Source organism: Festucalex cinctus, chromosome 16, assembly GCF_051991245.1.
Source record: "Festucalex cinctus isolate MCC-2025b chromosome 16, RoL_Fcin_1.0, whole genome shotgun sequence".
NCBI classification, from domain to species: domain Eukaryota; kingdom Metazoa; phylum Chordata; class Actinopteri; order Syngnathiformes; family Syngnathidae; genus Festucalex; species Festucalex cinctus.
This window is the reverse complement of record NC_135426.1, coordinates 19,411,194-19,427,417: the sequence shown is the minus strand read 5'-3', so window position 1 is coordinate 19,427,417 and position 16,224 is coordinate 19,411,194. Positions and strand designations below refer to the sequence as shown.

Sequence of the window (16,224 nt, the reverse complement as noted above, 5' to 3'; positions counted from 1 at the left end):
ACGTGACAGAATGCCACTTTTGTCTCACACACGGACACAGGCACACACACTCAAGTGACACTGCTGGGAGTGCTAATCACAGACTTTTTATTTGTCAAACATTTATTTTTTTTTTTTAATTATGACATCAGGACACGCCCCTACGAAGTGCCGTCTTGTGCCACGCTCAGAAAAAAGTAGGCGGTTAGCGACAGCGCGGCTCCGCCCAGCGGGATGAGGATGAGGGCGGCGCACCTCCGCCAGCGCGCCATCCGGCCGCCATCCTCTTCGTCGTCCTCGTCCCGCCGCCCTCGCTTCTTGGCTCGGCGCCCTCCGCGCCGCTTGTTGAATGCCTCCAGCTCCTCCTGGACGCACGCACTCTAGCAATTAGCTTAGCGTGGTGGGGGGGGGGGCCAGGACGAAACCTTCTTTTCCTTCACCCTCACCTGACGTCGCCGTTGCTCCTCTTCCTCAGCCGCCTTCTGCTCCGCCTCCTTCAGCTGAATGCATTATACGCATTTGCGGCTTATTGACTACTTTCTTGGACATCAACGCGTCGCACCGCACGCTCGTGTGTGTGTGTTTTCACCTCGTTAACTTTCCTCTGTTGTTCAACGCAGTTGTCGTCGCACTTGACAACACACGTAGATGACAGCGTGCACGCCAACTCCTACGCAGACGCACAACGAAGCCATCATGAGTTGGACAAGAGGTTATCGGAAGATGTGGCGGCCATTTTGTACCTTCTTGATCCTTTTGCATGGACATCGCAGCTTGACCTTCTGGTGACATTCGACCCTGCATGTACCTGGGTGGCACACCTGCTTGCAGCGATGACCGCAGCTCAGCTACACAAACACAAACATTCTTCAAGGGCGGCCATGTTGCCTCCCATCAAGATGGCGGCTCAAAGAGACGCGAGTACCTCTTTGGGACACTGGTTCGCGCACGAGCCTAACGTTATCTTTGTCTCCTCATCGGCCGTGGTCATCTTCCTGTCGCACGATCATGACATCATCATGACATCGCGATAACTCTGTGCATGCCGTGTGTGTGCGCTCACATGCAATCCACGTAGATCGCGCTCATCTTGCAGTGGCAGCGCTGGCGAATCATCTGGTGGCACGGTGGGCAGTCGCCACGGTGACAGGGCAGCGGGCAGGCGTGGGGGCAAAGGTGCGGCCGGGGTTTGGAGCAGCCCTGCTCGCAGTCGTCGCACTGGTGACGCACACCTCACTGTTACGCGCGCTAGCTTACAGGACAGATCCGACACATTCAATATGGCGGACGGCCGCTTCACCTTGTTATTGTCGCCCAGCAGGTGGCACTCTCTGCCGCAGGTGTGGTTGCCGCAGCTCAGCGGTCGCCCGCACGGCCTCTTGCAGGAGAAGCGGTTCTGGCTGCTGCACGGCAAAGCGCTCACCTGACGCAAACCACGACATCCGTCATCCTCAAGCTACATCCGACCAAATGTGTGGAAGAAATGTTCTTACCTCATGTTCTCCGAAACAGGAGCTGGAAGAGAGAGACAAAGTCAAAACTTGTGTGTGTCGTGTGCAGTGCTGCCACAGATACATTGAAGTTACTTTACTGATTACGTAATTTTAAAAGTAATTAGATTACAAGTTACTTTAGGATTTTACTTTCAGCAGATGCCGACAATCTTGGTTCACAAAAATGACAAATGTCAAATTTGATGTACAAATAACTAACACTATCGACATCAATATTTTCATTTTTAGTTGACACAAACTCAAACATCTCCACTTCTTTCATTGGTATGTAAACGTGAAACGTCAACATGCTTGGTGCATTTGTGACATCACGCCCCCCCCCTAGACGAATGTAGATGGCGTCATCCCATAATGCTTCACGGTTTAACAGTGCTTCCCCAAAGATTTTTAACGCATCAGATTACTCAAAATATTCGTCATTTGTGAGACTAACTCATCACCAGTATCACTGGCTGTTGAAGTGCACGTGTCTGTGTCTGTCATACACTGATATGGGCACTTGACAAGGCGGACATGGCAGGGCCTTGGTCACAAACGCCGGTCCCGACGGCTGCTCCCACGGCCCGGATAACTGCACCTGAGTCACGCCGTCGAAAGACAGTTGCGGGTGAGACGCACGCCACTGGCAGATCGTTCCAGAAGAGGACGAGAGCGCTACCTGCTGGGACTTGAGCAGAACGCGGTCGTGGCACGGTCGCGGGCACGTGTGCGGGCACCCCGCCAGAGGCTGCAGGCAGGGCTGCGTGCAGGGTGGGCAGGGCCCCGGATGGCAGTGGTGGCGCTCTCGGGCCGCGTGGTGGCAGGAAGATGGGGACCTGCGGTGGGTGTCCAACAACTTCAGATTACAAATATTTTTCCTTATAATTGCACTTCTGCACAATACATTTTTCACTCAGAAGATGAGGCAACGCTTGTTTGATTCGTTTTAAGATGGCCGCTGTACAGGAAGTGCACGTACCTGCAGAGCTCTTTGCAGCGAGGAGGCTTGGTGCTCCGCTCACGTCCGCACGGCACCGTCAGGGAGGCGGCGCCGCACGAGCAGCGGACGTCCACCGTCTCCGGACACGGATAACAACTTCCTGGCAGTGCGGGAAATCTCATCAGACGCTGCCGTTGGGAGGAGCGGCGCAACCGGCGGCCATCTTGTGTTGCCACTCAGCAAAGCTGCCTAACTTGAATACATTGATTGATTCCTCTGCTGCGTTTTCACGTTATTTTCTTCCTCTACAGCGAAAATTCCACCGTGTATGACATTTACTGCTGTGACTGTGGAGTACTTTAGAATTGATTAATTTATCGATTATTCAACCGATTAATCAACTAAACCGATTTCATTTTAGTTTTGCATTAAAGTGTATTACAAATGCATTTTTTCCCTGATTACCGTTTATTAAAGGGATACTTCACTTATTCAGCCCATTATAGCAATAAAACGTTAATATTTTGTCTACAATTAATTTGATACTTTCATTATTTTTCACGTACAATTAGTACCTTTAAAAGTACATTTTGCCAAAAATGGCTAAATAAGTAAAGTATCCCTTTAACCAGTGATCAGTGTTTATTTTGTACTTCTTATTTATATAGTGATTTGGGGAAAAAAAAAAAGTAGTTTGATGTTATACTATGTTACTGGTTCGGTCATTGTTTTCCAAAGTAAAAAAAACAGATGTTTGAAATTTTACTTTTACTTCATTACTTGTCGATTAATCTTGATAGCTCTATAGGACATACACGTGTACCAATAAGTCTGGGAGAAGCACATGTACATTTCATCGCTAAGAAAAAGACTTCATTTTCTCTTATAAGGTATATGTCCGGGTGCTAGTCAAAGATTTGTTCGCAACGTGTTGCTAGAGCCATCAACAATCATGTGAAAGTGAAGCCCATCAGGCATGAATTGGCTGCAAAATCTAAACCTAACCTCTGTGAGTCACAATCCACCATACTGAGATAATATCATTTGAATGGTGAATGCAAACAATCAAGTGTGCAAGATTCTCATGACTCCATACGGAGATCCTAGCGTAAAACAGGCACTGATAACAGACAGACGTTGTCAGTAAAAGTGGCAACACAAGATGGCTGCCCTCTGGGTCCAACCGACAGTCCAGCGTACATCAAAGTAACGTTACCTTGGTGACACACGGACGGACATTTGTGGTTGCGGCATCCCAGAGTCCGAGCGCAGATCTGATCACACGGCGGGCAGTTGCCGGGGCAACACTGACACACAAGTCATGAGAGGGAGGGGGTGGTTAGCTGGGGCTGAGGACGGGCACGGGCATGGTGACTCACCTTCCTCCGACATGTATGTTTCTGGCAGCTTCTGCTCTTTGAACATTTGGACTCGCACAAATACTCTTTATGGCACGCCATCAGCTTCCTGTATTTTCCGCATCGGCACTCCTTCTCCACTTCCTGTCACGCACACGCGCAGTAGGTCAACCACAGTACGACACGCACGCACGCACGCTTGCGTTACCTGTCGGCAAGTGTCACAATTGCCACGGTGACACCTCATGGAGCAGGTGTGCTTCCCGCAAGACAGGGGGCGCTCACACGTGTCGCCACACGGCGACACTTCCTCCGTACACGGCAGGCTGGACTCTGTGATAGATAAGATCATTTTCCACCTGTTTGCACTCACATCAGAATTCAAAGTGTGCGTGTGTCTCACTGGTCTTGCCGCAGGGACACGATCTGCTGAGCGAGCGGGGACACGGCGGGCAACGTCCGTCGTGGCACGCAAGCTCGCAGGTGTGATTCCCACAGGAGAGGGTGGCGCCACACACCTGCGGAACACGACAAGGGCGCAGTCAGCCATTTTGTGGCAGCCAGCCGTCCCTAATAAAGCGGCCGGTCTGCTGCGTACACGTTGGCACTTCCACTTGGGGTCGGCGCAAGGTCGCTCCGATTTTTGCCGGCCGCACACACACTTCTGAACGCTGACTCGGGGACAGGGGGAACACTCTGGCACACAAACGCACACACGGTGAGTGGACAGGAAGTGGGAAAAGAAGACACAACTGGTTGCTTCACGTGTGCTTACCAGAGTGGCACGGCTGGGAACACGCGTGTTGCTGGCATGCTAACAACTTCCCACACGGCTGCTGGCATGACCAGGCCTAAAAAATAATAATGATAATTGGTGGAGCTGTGCAAGTGTTTTCAAAAATGTGCATCTGTAAACCATAAATGAAAAAAAATCTTCTTTTCTGGGAAAAATAGATTGTGTTTATACATCAAAAAATGTGATTATTGTACCATTGCTGTATAAAAAGACCTGTATCCTGTATTTTATTTCTCTTTAATGTGAAATTGATGACCAAATGTTTGTTGTTTTGCACGGAAGAGGATTATGGCCTGTGAAGAGAGAGAAAACGTCGGCCAGCATTCTCACTTTACTCCCAGAATTCTGACTTGAAAGTCAAAATTCTGACATTATTCTCAGATTCTCACTTTAAGTCAGAATTCTGAGAATAAAGTCAGAATTTTGACTTTATTAGTGCTACTATTATTCTGACTTTCAAGTGAGAATTCTGAGAATAAAATTAGAATGATCACAATTCTATATTCTCAGAATTCTCACTTGAAAGTCAGAATTTTGAGATATGAAGTCAGAATTTTCATTTAAAGTAAGAATTCTGACTTAAAAGTCAGAATTATGAGAATAAAGTCAGAATTCTGACTTTAATAAAGTGAGAATTCTGAGAATGAAGTGAGAATCCTGCCAAACTTTTTTTTTACTTTTTTTCCCTCTCGCCACTGGCCCTAATCCTCTTTCGTAGTTTCGTTATACCTGAAAAAGTTACAAAAATAAAGTTTGGAAAAAAACAAAACAAAACAAAAAACGCATATGTGGACCTGGTTGCTACAGCGTCGGGGGAGGGGCTTAGCTTTGCCACACAAGCAGGAAACAGACACCATCTTGGGACACGGTGGGCATGGACCTGTGGACAAAAGGACAGACGGGAAGTTTCACCTGAGGACACAGAACGTACGTGCATGTGCGCTTACCAGGATGACACAACAGCAGACACGCGTGTCCACAGGAAGGTTTGAGCTCCTTGTGACACACGCCGCCACACGAGTGAGGCGCTAACCAGGGATCGGCGGGAGGATCCTGAAGCTTCCCACAGTAACACATGTACCTGAACGCAACACGCGCGCAGTCAGGTCCGCGATCACGTCGCTCGTCCTGGTGGCGACTTACCTGGAGGGCGTGGCAGCGTGGGGGTACTCAGCCCGACACTTGGGGCTGCGGAGGGGAAAATGACCACACATGGGAAGAAGAATAACATGGACGTGATTTCTTTCTGGGAAGTTTTGCCTCACCAGGGCCACGGATGCTGCTTGCGCCCGAAGTCTTCGTCGGTGGCAGAGCAGAGCAGGAACACCGAATCCCTGGCCCACTTCTGGATGCATGGAAGGTGGAAGAGGGAGAAGCAGCTGGAGCAGCTCCACACCTGGAGGAGGGTGCGGGTAGACGTTAGTGAGGCGGCGGCGTCACCTGACCTAACCGAAGCCCCTTCCCGTTCCTCACCGCTTGAGTCCGCTTGACCGAGGCGATGCAAATGAGGCAGGTGAGCGCTCCGGACTGGAAGAGTTCGCTGACGTACTGGCCCGTTCTTTGCAGGCCTGTGACGTCGCCGCCTGGTGAAGATGCGTTGGAAAAAGATGCATGTTAAGGCAACTGGATCTGCCGCTTCTGTTTCACAGCCAGGTTAAGTGTCCTGCGCTTGGCTCGCAAGCCCAATGAGGATACAGTACCAAAAAAAAATATATATATATGTATGCCTTCTAGTGGTGAAAACTTGGAACGGATTAGGGCACTTCCATGGAAAATGCGTCTCTACTCTCTACTTACAAAATTTTCTACTTAAGAACTTTATTCCAGAACCAATTAAATTCGTATGTAGCGGTACCACTGTATATGCCAATGACAAATAGTTAAATAAAGCTAAAATAAACAAAATATCAAAGCATACATGTGTGAAAAATGGGATGGATGATGTGGCTCACCTGTATGACTGGCATACGCGGTGAAGGTTGACTCAAGGACGCGCGCATCCTTGTGCTCGTTGTCATCATCGTCGTCGTCGTCATCCTCAGAAGAGCCGGTGTGGCGCTCCATCAGTCGCTGCGCCGCGGCCTGGTTGGACTTTCGGATCTCCTCAAACTTGGCCGGCCCGGAAGAGTCTGTACGCCGGCACACAGGAAGTGGGTCAGCACATCACTAAAGCGAACAGGATGTGATTTTAAGTGTGGTCCTCACCATGCCTCACGTCGGGCAGGACCGTCGTTTTAGCACTGCCTCCTCTTCCTACACCACTTCCCGGCCTCTCTCGAATCCTTTCTCCCGGAGCATCCTGCTTCCGCCCACGCCCCCTGCCTTGAGGTCTCCAGGATGGCTCCATGGCAGGCGCTGGAGCACAGTCCCACGTTCAAGATGATTTCCTACACAAAATGGAGTTCTTTGTTGACCTATTCAAACGCCACCGTGACTTAATGTTAAAGAATAATAGTAATAATAGTAACAGCCGTTTAGCACTGTATTATGAGGATCGATAGTGTTCCAAAAGTTAGCACAAGCTAACAAGCCGGCTAGCTAGGTGTCACGAAGACGAGCGAAAGAAGCTACCAGAAAGCAACGTTAAAGTCATTATGGAACTCACAAGTGTAAATAAATGTCTACTCAGTTAGAATTGAGCGAGTTACACGATAACACAAAGTAAAAAAAACAAAAACAAAAACACCTAAAAGTATACAAACCTCTATTCTCTCGCAGTTGCAGCAGTGACTGTATTCAACGCGCAGCTGCCACGCGCACCGCTTCGCGCTGCATGCTGGGAGTTGTTATCCATCTGCTGACGCGTGCGTCAAGAATAGAACTACAAATCCCATCACTCGTCGAAAAATAGCCGCAGGGAGACGTGTCAATTGATTTTAATATTGTTTATTATCATTCATGATGTCCACACCATAAAAAGAAACAACATGTAATCGACGTGTTTCTGCTACAAGTCATACTTTGTCTATTTAGCTTTGGTGCTTTTGCTAAGGGGTTCAAACCGGGGCCTGTGAGCCATTTACTTTGGGGTCCACAAAATCATTTGCAGCAAATGAAATTATGTTGTGTACTTAGGCTTCAGTCCACCTAACTTTATGTTCTGAATAGGAATAAAGTTTATATGTTTTGGGGGCAGAAAAAGTCGCTTGAGCGGTTGCTAAATGTAGCAATCAATTCGCTATGGTGAGAAATGCTGAAACTGTAAACTGTTCACGGCCATTTTTTTTAGTGTAAGTGGTGGAATTGAGCTTGGACAATGGATAATTACTGAATTTTCATAAACCACAATTTGTTAAATAATTCTTTCTATAAAACGGCATTTAGATGACATGTTACCTTAGGATAATGAGGGGGGCTTAGTAAGAAATTCTCCCCCTGGACCCCAAAAGTTGTTTACAAACATTCTAACAGTAATTAATATTTACATTTTAATGACTCTTTTAATACTGGTAGCTATGTTTAATGTAAATTAGTATTATGAGGACGCCCAGGGAACTAAATCTCCATGTAAGGGGTCCCTGAACCCCAAAACTTTGAGAAACCCTGCTTTAGCGGTCTAGCAGTATTTGTGTTCTTGGTTTAGAACACACATTTCCATATTAATGCTTGTCATTCGGCGGATGGCATTGGCAGGACATCGCCGGGCTGGGAAGGGAGCTTCTTCTCCAGTTTGCTGACTCGATGTTTGAGCTTGCTGTGCGTCGCTTCATGCTCGGCCAGCAGTCGCGCATAGCGCGTCTGCAGGCTGTCCAGCGTGCTCGCCATCCTCTCCACTTTCTCCTCCATCTCCTTGGGGTCGGGGCCCTGCGCCGCCACCTACAGGACAAGAGGAGGCATGACAACTGAGGGGGCCGATGGTTCCTGGACACGCGGCGTTGGTGCTAGGGGTACCTCCAAGTCCAGCAGGCCATCCTTCATCAGGATCTGCCTCCCCTTTTCCTCTAACAAGGCCTTGGCATCGGGGTACTCGGTTAGCGCCTCCATCAGGTCATCCTTGGAAAGGCAGAAGAGGTCGGAGTAACCGATGCTGCGGATGTTTGCCGTTCGTCTGTTTCCAGCTTTGCTGCCTGTTCGCGAGGAAGACGGGCAAGGGTGTGAAGAAAATGTAGCAAAAAAGTAACCACACTCATTTAATACTCACCTTTGATGGCCAAGATGCTGATCTCGCCAAAGTAGCTGCCGTCGCTGAGGACCACAAATTGCTTGATGCCGTCGTCGGCCACCACGGCGAGCTTGCCCTCCTTGATGATGTACATCTCGCGCCCGATGTCGCCCTTCTTGCAGATGTAGTCTCCAGGACTGTAGACCTGCGGCTGCAGCTTCAGCACCAGCTCCACCAGCAGGCCCGCCTCGCAGTCGGCAAAGATACGCACCTGCACGCCAACACCGAAATCAATCAATGGGGACCACGGGAGGCCACCCTCGGTGGTCCGCGTGGTTTCTGACCTTCTTGAGTGTATCCAGGTGCACATTGATGGCAATCTCAGCTCTCAGTTTGTCTGGAAGGTATTGGAGGACTTCCCGCTCGTCCACCGCCTTTTTGTTGGTCCACAGGAAATCAAACCACTTTATGACGCGCTTCTCCAAGTCTTTGGTTACCTGATTGGCAGCAATGGTGTCGGGTTTTATATACAAAAATAAGAAGTAACAACAGAGAGCAGGACAGTCAGATGAGAAACCTTGGTTGAGAGAGGAGGGGACAACAGCTTCTCGAGGTGCTGAGAGAAAACCTCGACAAATGAACCTCAACGTCCTGACAAAAGTGTCATTCACTCTTAGGTAGGGCAGGGGTCTGCAACCTGCGGCTCTAGAACTTTAGTCACTCTCCTGTGGTTCACTATGGATCTTTTTTTTTTTTTTTTTAACATATTAAAAAAAAAATAGATAAAATATTCCTTGAATATATTAAGGATTTATATATATAAACTAAATAATTAAATATGTAAATGCCAAATGCCTAAGTTGTCAGGAAAAAGAGACAAAAGGTAGGTGAAAAAGGTTTTTAAAATACCTAAAAATGCCTAAAAAATAACGATAAAATAACCAAAAACAAAAGAAGGCAGGCAAAAAATACCATAAAATGCTTTCGGAATTGCCAAAAAAAAAAAAAAAAAAAAGTAACTGTAAAATATCCAAAAAACAAAACAAAACAAGAAAACAAGAAATCCCCAAAATTATCATATAGTGTACACAAAATTGCCCAAAAAGTCAGAAAATGATTTTTAAAGTCAGAAAATAAAATGTTTATAAAAATAACGATAGAATGTCCAAAAACAAATGAAGAAATCCCCAAAAATTGCCATAAAATGTCCACAAAATTGCCAAAAATGTCAGAAAAAATTGATACCAAGAAAGACAGAATTTTTTTTTGTCAAAAAATAACCATAAAATGTCCAAAAATGGAAGAAGATAGGCAAAACCATAAGGCCATACTCTTTTGTTTATCACAATGTTCATAGGTTTTGCGGCTCCAGACATATTATTTTTTTTTTTCATTTATTTGGCCTAAAATGTCTCTTTTAACAGTAAAGGTCGCTGAACCCTGCACTAGGGCAATGCACAAATCTATATGACAGAATAAAGGCCTATATGATCAAATAAGAGTGACTAGACAAACTGACATTTGCATAAGACGAGACAAACTAAGAGTGGCTAAGACATCAGGGACATAGCAACTGTATACTACAAAATAAAAATGACGAGACAACATAAGACTGACAAATACCTCATCATCATAATGGACAACATAATATAAGACAAGAACAAGAAAAGCTACTTTTTTGTGTAGTGTCCTCAAAACTTCACATGCCTTCCCGTGGTGGCCAGACTGACCTTGCGGAAGCTCATGTACTGCTTGATAGCATCGATACGAGCCTGAAAGTTGGCGCGGGCGGCGTTCATGTTGGTAATCATGGAGCCCACGTTACCCACGATGGTGGCGAAGATCAGCACGCCCACCTGCGGCGGACAGGAAGTGAGCGTCGAGGCCTGTGAGCGCCGCACGTGATGAAACCCACCAGAAAATCTGTGACCACAAAGAAGTACTCGGAGTTCTCCACGGGGGGCGGAGTCTCCCCGATGGTGGTAAGCGTCAGCGTGGACCAGTACATACTGTAGGCGTACTTCCTCACCAGGCGCCCAAACTCCGGGTTTGCCGGGTCAGGATACACAAACCTGTCTGAGCCAAAACCTAAAGAGAGCAACAATAGAGCATATTTGAATTTTCGCTCTTATTGTTTAGCTAGTCAACAAACATCACATACATCTGAAACAAAGTTATTTTAGTCAAATTAACTCAAGCTAACAATAAAACTAAAATTCAAAAAACAGTTTTGTTAACCGGAATAAGGACGTTTGAAAGTGTGTCACACAGAAGTGATGTCATCAAGCAGCAACCAATAGAAAAACACCTTCAGATGATGTCACTCCCATGGAGGTATTTAAATATTGCGCACAAGTAACACACATTTTTGAAAAAAAAAAAACTAAAACTAACTAAAACTAAGCATTTATTAAATAACTAAAACTAATAAAAACTAACAGTAACGCCATGAAAACTAATTAAAACGAACTAAATTTAAAAAACAAAACTCAAAACGAAATAAAAACTAACTAAAATGAAAATTCCAAAAGTATAATAACCCTGATCTGAACATAATAAATAAATTAATAAAAAAAAAACATTGTTACAGATTGACCAAGCGGTGGGTCATTGCACCGTCTTGCTAACCCCGAAGACATGCATTAATTCAGTGGTTTCTTCTTTACTTAAAAGAGCTTGGTGCAGTTTGTCACTTTTTTTTTTACTCACGACTGCCACCTCTGGCCCAAAGCGTAACTACGGCATCTGTGTCAGCTTCGTTCATGGTGCGCGTGCAAGTACGTGCATGACCGTAATCCGTAGGCAGTATTGTGACCCGTTTTGGGATTTTTGATGGTTCTGATCAGGTCATTTCAAAATAAGATACTGCCTACAGGTTTTAAAGTGACAGCCACAGTTGACAAACGAAGACATGACTTCAAATGAGGTACGAAAAACTCTGCCCCTTCCCTCCCCAAAGAAACTGTGGCGTATGCAGGGTCCGCACACTCTACTATAAAGTAAAGAGTAAAACTGCCAGGGCTCTTCATTCTCATCTGGGCGCACGCATGATGTAGAAAAAGCTTTAACATTACCGTTTTAAACGGCACAATGCACCTTTGACTGGCACAAGAATTAGTTATTTACTACAAATAATGGACGAAAACCAAGATAAAGTTTGACACTGTGTTGGCAATTGGAGAATCAGGAATATTTGAAGGCCCACCAATGGCCTTGGAGAAAGAGTAATAGAGGCAGGCGTTCCAGTGGATGATGATGACAATGTACATGACCAAGTTGGAGATCCGCAGCGCGTTGGGGTAGTTGGTTCTGGTCTCGGTTCTCTGGAAGAACTCCAGCATCCTGAAAAGTGGAGATACGTGTCAAAGTGGCCCCTGGCCGCTAACACCGATATCACGGACACGCTGGCCGCCAATTTCCACCTGTTGAACCTCATCAGTTTGTTGAGGCGGATCTCCGGGTAGTTGAGGCCCAGTGCGGCGTACAGAACGTCGGTGGGGACCATGGAGACCAGGTCCAATCGGAACTGGAAGCTCTTCATGTAACGCTCGCGTAGCTTCTGCTCGTCCTTCACCAGAAGACCCTGCTCCAGGTAGCCTGTACGTACAACCGTGACCATGACCGCAACCATGACAATGTCCAAGATGACGACTGCGTGCACAAACCTGTCCTGGTTCTGAAGACCATGTCGGCCACGTACAGCAAGTCGCAGAGAAAGTCCAAGAGGAACCAGTAGCGCAGGTAGTCCATCTGAAGCTCCTCGAAGCACGCCCTGATTTGGTACCACCACATGAGCCTCACAAGTTGGGGGGTGGAGCACTGTCAACATTACCTGGCGATGATGAAGGTCCAGTTGTACATGACAGGAAGCGTGATGATGAGGAGCCAGTGGTAATATGTGTTCCCTGCCGGGTCCACCACAGTGATCTCCCGTGGTCTAAGGACAATCCACACACAATCCAATCGCTCAGGAGAGTTTCAGGAGTGGCATCATAAAAGATTTATTTTGACCCCAAAACACAAGCTATAAGTTTTTCCCTTTAGTGAGCCAGACAAGCAACCAGCAAACACAAAAAAAGAACAAATCAAGTCTTTTAGAATTTTAGCCACGTCCTAAAATTGGTGTCTTTACCCTAACTCGAGTTAAGTCACGTGATTTGAATCCACCATTTTGATCATCTTCATCACAATCAACTTACACCGCCTCCTTCTTCTCCTCCTCCTTGACTTTTTTCTGTTCCTCCCCTTCTTGAGCCTTAGCTTTCTTCTTCTCCTCCTTTCTGTGGAACAGAAGCAAAGGAGGCGAACATTAGCATTCCTCCAAAAGACAGGAAGTCACATCAGATACAGGAAGTCACAACATGCAGACAGGAAGTCACAACAAACAGACAGGAAGTCACATCAGATAGATAGGAAGTCACAACAAACAGACAGGAAGTCACATCAGATAGACAGGAAGTCACAACAAGCAGACAGGAAGTCACAACAAACAGACAGGAAGTCACATCAGATAGACAGGAAGTCACAACAAACAGACAGGAAGTCACAACAAACAGACAGGAAGTCACAACAAACAAACAGGAAGTCACTTCAGATAGACAGGAAGTCACATCAGACAGGAAGTCACAACAAACAGACAGGAAGTCACAACAAACAGACAGGAAGTCACAACAAACAAACAGGAAGTCACTTCAGATAGACAGGAAGTCACATCAGACAGGAAGTCACAACAAGCAGACAGGAAGTCACAACAAACAGACAGGAAGTCACATCATATAGACAGGAAGTCACAACAAACAGACAGGAAGTCACAACAAACAAACAGGAAGTCACTTCAGATAGACAGGAAGTCACATCAAACAGGAAGGCACAACAAACAGACAGGAAGTCACATCAGATAGACAGGAAGTCGCAACAAACAGACAGGAAGTCACAACAGACAGATAGAAAGTCACATCAAATAGACAGGAAGTCCTGAATTCTATCTCCACATTCAGAACCGAAAAAAGACTGTTTACTTGTGGAAGTCAACCCAAAAACTTTCTTTACCATGTGTCCTCTATGTGGCCACCCATTAAAATCCATCTCAGGGGCCCACCATTTCGCCTCGCTGTCGACTGAAAATGACATTGCAGTTGCTCAGGTAACAACCAATCAGGGCTCACCTTACAAACATCACATGACCAAACAGGTCAGCTGTGATTGGTCATGATCAACTGTGATGTCATTTTCAGTCAACAGCAGTCAGTCAGTCAGTGGCAAAATGGCTGCCAACTCAGATGTGGGTGGCTTGTGCTGCTTAATTCATTTTCTGGTGGGAGCGCATGCAAGATACAGACTGTTTCGATATTGATATGGTGTTAATAAAAAGTATTATACAATATATAGTGCAACCTTTTACTCATGTCTGTAACTTATCCTTTAAAAGTGGTATTTTGCCAACTAAAATGAAAATTGCAAAAGTTATCCCGATTTATAAAAGTGGAGAGAAACATCTATTTGCTAACTACAGTTTTCAAAAATCCTAGAAAAACTATTTTCACATAGACCTGACAATTTTATTGAGTGGGAGGGGCTCAATGATGTCATGAAACGCAAAGCAGTTGTTGTTACTATTTTAATTGTTAGCTGCCTGTCGCAGGGGGCCAACAGAAGCAAAGAGTCAAAGATCTTACGTTTTCTTGTCTTTCTTCTTCTTTTTCTTCTTCTTCTCGTCCCTTTAGAGACAACAAGAAATGTGTGCAGTGGCGTGCAACGCGAGTTACGTGTTTGTGTGGGTGTGTTACTTGTCTTTGTTGTTGTTGCTGTTGTTGATGTTGAAGAGAAGTCCCGCACCCCTTGAAACACATGACACAGCAGAGGTAGAAGCAGCAAAAGTATTCACACCCCGTACTTAAGTAGAAATAGGCCTACTAACAAGTCCAGCAGCTTAGATTTTCAAATCTTACAAGATTTTCAATAGGAAGTAAAAATTTGAAAGGAAAATAAAAACTCAAGCACAGATGAAACTGAAGAACCTACTCAAGTATCGTTATGAAGTATTTATGTCTCACCACTGCCATTGTGACTCACCTGTGGTCCCCCGTGTCGTCCACGAGTGGGGTGCCCGCGTCTACCGGTGAAACCTGGGCCATGGCGGTTCTGGGATGCACACAAACACAACACAAACACAACATATGGACAAGGTCGCTTTGCCAGGCACGAAGCAGTGTTGGAAACATTACATCACCTGTCAGAGTGAGATTCAGTTCGGCCCCGGGGTCACATCCAAGCCATTGCCATGGAAACCCACCTGGCCCCCCCCACCCCAAACAACCTTGAAATCCACCACAAGAAACAAAAAAGTTCCCCCGATCCAATAGAAGCGTTCAGTCGCAGATAAAGAGATTAGCGGATGATCGGGTGCGACTCACGCACGCGCACGCACAGTCAACTTCTGGATAACAATAAAAAATAAAAAAAAATAAAAAATTGTTGTCTTCAACTGGACAAACTTTGCACTCGTGATGACAAGAAAGAGTAATAAGAAAAGACGAATTGACTAAATGAAGATGAGAAAGAATGAGCCAGGCTCATTTAGATGAGTCAGCGCACACGCACGCGCAGGCAGCTTTGATAGGCTTAAGTGTGCATGTGTGAGGAAGACAGGTGCTACAGTACATAAAGTGACCAGCAGGTTGCCCTGAAAGTGAACGTCCCTGCTTTGGAACACGTCTTGCGACTTCTGATTGTGACGTCACAACACACCCATAGTTGTTGAAACACTTTTTTTTTTTTGCAAATATAGGAATAAAAACATGGTTAAATATAATGGAGACGAAAAAGAGAGAAAATGAAAATTCTTGCGTTGGCCGGGAATCGAACCCGGGTCAACTGCTTGGAAGGCAGCTATGCTAACCACTATACCACCAACGCTGGTGAACCATATGCTAGTGACGAACTTTATAACATTTGATAATATTATCCCCCATACGAAACTATAAAAATACATGTGCCTAAATTACGTTTTTTAAATTCCTTCGTTTTCTTTGTCTGCTCAACGTGAAGACGGAGTCATTTGCCGTCTTTTAATGTTGCACCTTCCGCTGTGGGTCCACTAGAGGGCGGAGTGCCGCGCACCCATTGTTCCAACGTCACGTTTTGGGAAGGGGTCAAAGGTCACGAGTCCACCTAACCCCCAACTCAACAGGCCAACGTTGCCCTGCGACCTCTTCCGAACGAAGGCGCAAAGCAGAAGCCTCTCGCTGGTTTGTGTGCGTTTGTGTGTGTGTGTGACATGGCTTCCTGGCGAGCCGCCAATCATCTTCACACTTTGCCGCCTCCTCTTCCTCCCCGGGCGCCAATCAGACGCCACGCGGCGCGCGGCCACGGGTGGCGCCAGACGCAGCGGAGGGCACGAGCCGACACGCGCTTCCCCTCCCCCTTCCTGTCAGCGAGCATCAGCCTGCCAACGAGCCCCCCCCCCACCACATCACCCCCCTCCCACCCCCCTCCCCTCCGCCGCGTCGTGAGGACGACGCACGTATTCGTTCATAACCTCCGCCATTATTCATCGC

The 16,224-nt window shown here is 46.5% G+C and overlaps 2 protein-coding genes and 1 non-coding gene across 4 annotated transcripts; all 3 read right to left on the bottom strand.

Annotated features, from left to right (window-relative positions):
• Positions 1-70: 70 nt before the first annotated feature.
• nfxl1 (nuclear transcription factor, X-box binding-like 1) lies at positions 71-7,406 on the bottom strand. Of its 2 annotated transcripts, none has more exons than XM_077499868.1 (25): positions 7,269-7,406; positions 6,772-6,953; positions 6,519-6,695; positions 6,040-6,149; positions 5,832-5,962; positions 5,710-5,754; positions 5,514-5,647; positions 5,361-5,446; positions 4,546-4,621; positions 4,369-4,466; positions 4,174-4,288; positions 3,979-4,103; positions 3,792-3,914; positions 3,629-3,719; positions 2,452-2,572; positions 2,152-2,308; positions 1,979-2,070; positions 1,473-1,494; positions 1,280-1,402; positions 1,043-1,197; positions 905-974; positions 723-827; positions 569-649; positions 426-479; positions 71-344 (listed from the first exon to the last, which is right to left on the bottom strand). In XM_077499868.1, exons 2-25 carry the CDS (start codon positions 6,911-6,913, stop codon positions 141-143), a joined length of 2,637 nt encoding a protein of 878 aa, XP_077355994.1. In that variant the 5' UTR covers positions 6,914-6,953; positions 7,269-7,406; the 3' UTR covers positions 71-140. The 2 variants fall into 2 exon arrangements, with proteins under 2 accessions (XP_077355994.1, XP_077355995.1); XM_077499869.1 differs by having other exon boundaries at positions 7,172-7,269.
• A 30-nt stretch (positions 7,407-7,436) lies between these two features.
• cnga1b (cyclic nucleotide gated channel subunit alpha 1b) lies at positions 7,437-16,075 on the bottom strand. The gene is made up of 15 exons (XM_077499515.1): positions 14,898-16,075; positions 14,741-14,809; positions 14,455-14,505; positions 14,344-14,385; positions 12,868-12,948; positions 12,501-12,605; positions 12,334-12,440; positions 12,091-12,265; positions 11,874-12,010; positions 10,584-10,756; positions 10,399-10,524; positions 9,013-9,165; positions 8,708-8,939; positions 8,458-8,633; positions 7,437-8,382 (listed from the first exon to the last, which is right to left on the bottom strand). The coding sequence occupies exons 2-15, from the start codon at positions 14,800-14,802 to the stop codon at positions 8,176-8,178; spliced, it is 1,827 nt and encodes a 608-aa protein (XP_077355641.1). The 5' UTR covers positions 14,803-14,809; positions 14,898-16,075; the 3' UTR covers positions 7,437-8,175.
• trnag-ucc (transfer RNA glycine (anticodon UCC)) lies at positions 15,512-15,583 on the bottom strand. Its single transcript has one exon. It is a non-coding gene; the product is annotated as a tRNA-Gly (tRNA).
• Positions 16,076-16,224: the final 149 nt, after the last annotated feature.